Source organism: Coniosporium apollinis, assembly GCF_000281105.1.
Source record: "Coniosporium apollinis CBS 100218 chromosome Unknown supercont1.59, whole genome shotgun sequence".
In the NCBI taxonomy this organism is placed as follows: domain Eukaryota; kingdom Fungi; phylum Ascomycota; class Dothideomycetes; genus Coniosporium; species Coniosporium apollinis.
Window position 1 is genome coordinate 100859 of NW_006913321.1, and position 3551 is coordinate 104409.

The 3551-nt window shown below is 46.7% G+C and overlaps 1 protein-coding gene across 1 annotated transcript; it reads left to right on the forward strand.

Annotated features, from left to right (window-relative positions):
* Positions 1–622: 622 nt before the first annotated feature.
* W97_08644 (uncharacterized protein) lies at positions 623–869 on the forward strand (the record flags this gene model as incomplete). The annotated part of the gene is made up of 1 exon (XM_007786511.1): positions 623–869. A coding segment is annotated over one exon (247 nt), but the record flags the coding sequence as incomplete, so codon positions are not given.
* Between the last annotated feature and the right edge of the window lie 2682 nt (positions 870–3551).

Below are 3551 nucleotides of genomic sequence, written 5' to 3' on the forward strand. Positions count from 1 at the left end.
ATACGCGTCCTACCTTCAAAGCGGCACTAAATAATGTGCGAAACGGTCCCTGCCGACCAGATTCAAAATTTCGCGACCAGACAGTAAACCAATCGGAGAATGTCGTTCACCGTTTCGAACGTTGTTACGACAACAGGAACCCCCTCAGCTGCCATCGCGCTAACGACCACCTTCACACCGCCGGCGTCCTGTTGGAATCAACATTTGACGCAGCTTCCCTCTCCAGGTTACCAGATATGGCTTAATGAGCCTGTCCCCGTGCCAGGTAGCACTTTTCGGGCATGTTACCCTAGCGAATTTATCAATGCATACACCTCTATTGCTTCATCATCAATAGCACCACTTCTCAGCCCCCTCATCTGTCCTCAAAACTATGTAACTGTGAAGACGGCACGGGAGAGCTATATTGTCTGCTGTCCTTCGTAAGTCTCTTCCCTCAGCCCATCGTACGATACTGCTACAGTCTCCCATGAGTCCTCTCCTTGCTTTTCTCTGCAAGTGGACCTAGACTCTAGTTGTGAGGGGATTTCAGGACCGGAACACTTAATAGCAATACAACAGCAAATGCTCAAGCATGGTCTTCCCAGCCTTTGCTCCATTATGCTAACGATGCGATCTGCAGTGGCTTTCTACTTGCCGACCCGACGATCACTGTAGACACCGACAGACCGGGCTATGGTGGTACCTGCTACAGCAACTTCGAAGTTGGCAGAGTGACTTCGGTAACGGCGTACGACAGCTTCCAGGCCACGGCTATCGTGAGCTGGGTGGCGAGTACTTCACTGGATCAGGCTTACGCGCATCCCATCGATGGTGTTGCAGCTCGTGTTGTGTCAACAAGCCAGGTCAGTCAATCTATAGCCAGTTAAGGGAATGTGCTTATAGGCTATGGATGCAGGTATCCTCCACCAATATCACCAGTACACCGCATACGACGAGTACAATCGATACACCTAGTTCAGACTTGGGTCACAACGACGGAAACAGCCTATCAGGTGGCACCATCACAGGCATCGTCTTAGGGGGTGTGGGAGGCGTTTCACTTGTGTGTGCAGCCGTCTTCTTTGCATTACGGCACCGGAAACGTCGACGAAGCACAGAGCGAGTCTACCACCACAGTTACACCGTCGAGAAGGATGAACCGAAGGCAGAGCTGTATGTTCAAGATACAAGGCATGAGATCGGGGCATCTACGTCGCCTGTTGAACTTGAGGGTAACCAATCTTTCAAGACGCGTAGAGCAGTGGAATAGCGTACGATGGGTGATACAATGTTATCACTCGTTAGCTGGCTGCAGCCCATGCTCATAGACGGGAAGGGCGATCCGTGTCATCACTATCGTCATTCTCAAGATGGGAGTGGTATCTTCTATGTGTAGCCGACGTTTTAGAAGAGCCTGTGGTTCACAAAACAGCAAGGCATATGTATCGTTGAGACACACAACTGCTGCCTTTTTTTTCTAAATCGTAAAACCAGAACGCTTTTGAGAACCGCATAGGAAACATGCTGTAAGAAAGCAAGAAGAGCCACCATGCCTTTTCCTTGATTTTGCTCTCGTATCATGCAATTTGTGTCCTCCGCTGCCGCCCTCCCGCAACATTCCCGTAAAACCTGCTTTTGATGCAAACCGAAATGAACTCATACCAAAGGAAAGTAATTCTGGATTCTGTCGGTCGTTCCAGGGTACCAACATTCTGCTCGACTAGCAGCCCGACCATAGGCGCATTGATGTGTGGGGCTGTAAATCGCCTGGATGTCTTTTGCACCCATTGAACTCCTCCGTAAGCCTTCCAGTGTATCCTTCCACAACCAGCTTGGCTGCTGTCTGTCGAGCTACTAGAGGATTATGGTCATGTTTTGACGTGGCTCTTCGATCTCGATAGCATCTGTACTGAATAGTATTTGGCGAAGAGCGTTTCGAAGAGGAGTCATATGTAGTTCTGAGACTGTCATTTCCGTCCAGGTGCAAGGCATGCCTCGTCTGTGACAGTCTCCGCAACTGTTTGACCCTTCTCGTCGCTCTCATTTCACTGATCTCGTCTTCCCAAGGGCGCAATAGTCACATTGCTTTCTGATCCTTCCTCCGTGCCTCGTACTCGTCAAAAAGCTCTGGGACCAAGGCGGCCAAGAAGTTGGGCCAGTCTCTGGTGGGATGTTGGTGGCTCCCTTAGCCCGAAGCTGTTGAGCCAAATGATCGTACCCCACGCGGTATGGATTAGGGCGAGGCTGTTGACGGGGAGCATTGATGAAATGTAATGTCCTCGTTAGGTTGTTGAAGCGTGCCTCTTTAACCCGCGCATTGCCGAAGTCGAATTTTGTCAACCAAGGAGGGCGGATCTGATCAGGCGACGACTGCTGAAGGTGCCTGATGAGGGCCATAGACCATGCATAGTTGACGTCTGAACCGGGAACGTTGGGATCTGCAAGGTTGGTGCTGTGCCGTTGAAGATAACGGGTAACCCATCTGCCTGCCGGAGTTCGCCATTCTAGGCGTATTATAAGCTTCTTCGCATCTTCCTAGTCGCTCTAAGGTCCTATGGTTAGAAGTCTGGCAAAGTCGTATGAATAGGGTCCGGTAAGTGAGATCTTAACAACTAAGTGCACTTTAGCACCTAAGGCCGGCCGCTCGTCCTGGTGTGCTTGGTCTAGCGCTAGTAAAAGGTATATACTAAACGTAAATCGGTGATCTATAGTCTCTATCTAGAAAGTACATCCTATAGGGAAAGTCCTAGTTAGGTGGGTTGGTGGACGGTAGTATATTTCAACCCAATCTAGAATAATGGTCTTAACTTATAACATCCTCCTAGAGCCTGTTACTCCCTTAGTAAATGGACTAGAAATATTAAGTCCGTTTGCAGCCCTAAAAGACGGCCGTTTAAGACCGCCTAGCTATCCGCTGCTAGATTGGGCCTCCCGCGCAGCTATAATAAGATAAAAGGTTATTATCTAATATATAGTACTTCGAACGGCTAATATTATAACGTTCTTATTCTCTCTACTGTCGCCCTCGTCCTTAGGGTCTAGAACGGAAGGTTCTTCTCTTAGTAACCGACTTCTATAACTCTTAAATAGTAGTATAAAGAGCTGCTCTACTACTAGGCGGTAGTAACTATTATATTAATATAGCTGCGTAAAAGTATAAAGCTAGACCGCTTTATATTATCGCGCTTTTATAGCGGCCTAGTAGTGTGTACTAAAGTTATAGGTATTAGTACTAGCCTTTATATTAGCTATTATTGTCTTATAAAAACGAACGCGTACCTAGGTTTATATAGATAATCCAATATAGAAGTCAATCCAGTTAGGCTTACCCTTAAAATCCTAGTAGATTATTATATAGATCCCGTGGATATCTGTATATACTTCAGTAATCTACTTACTTATATCTTAAATTTAGGTAATTATAAAGTTTAATTAATCGAGAAGTCAGGTAAGATTAATGTGATTTATACTAGTAACACCTATACTCTAAAGTAACTCTAGAGCTAGACGAGGTGGGCTATTCCTAACTATATACGCGAATTATATAGGGATAATATCTATATTCTAAG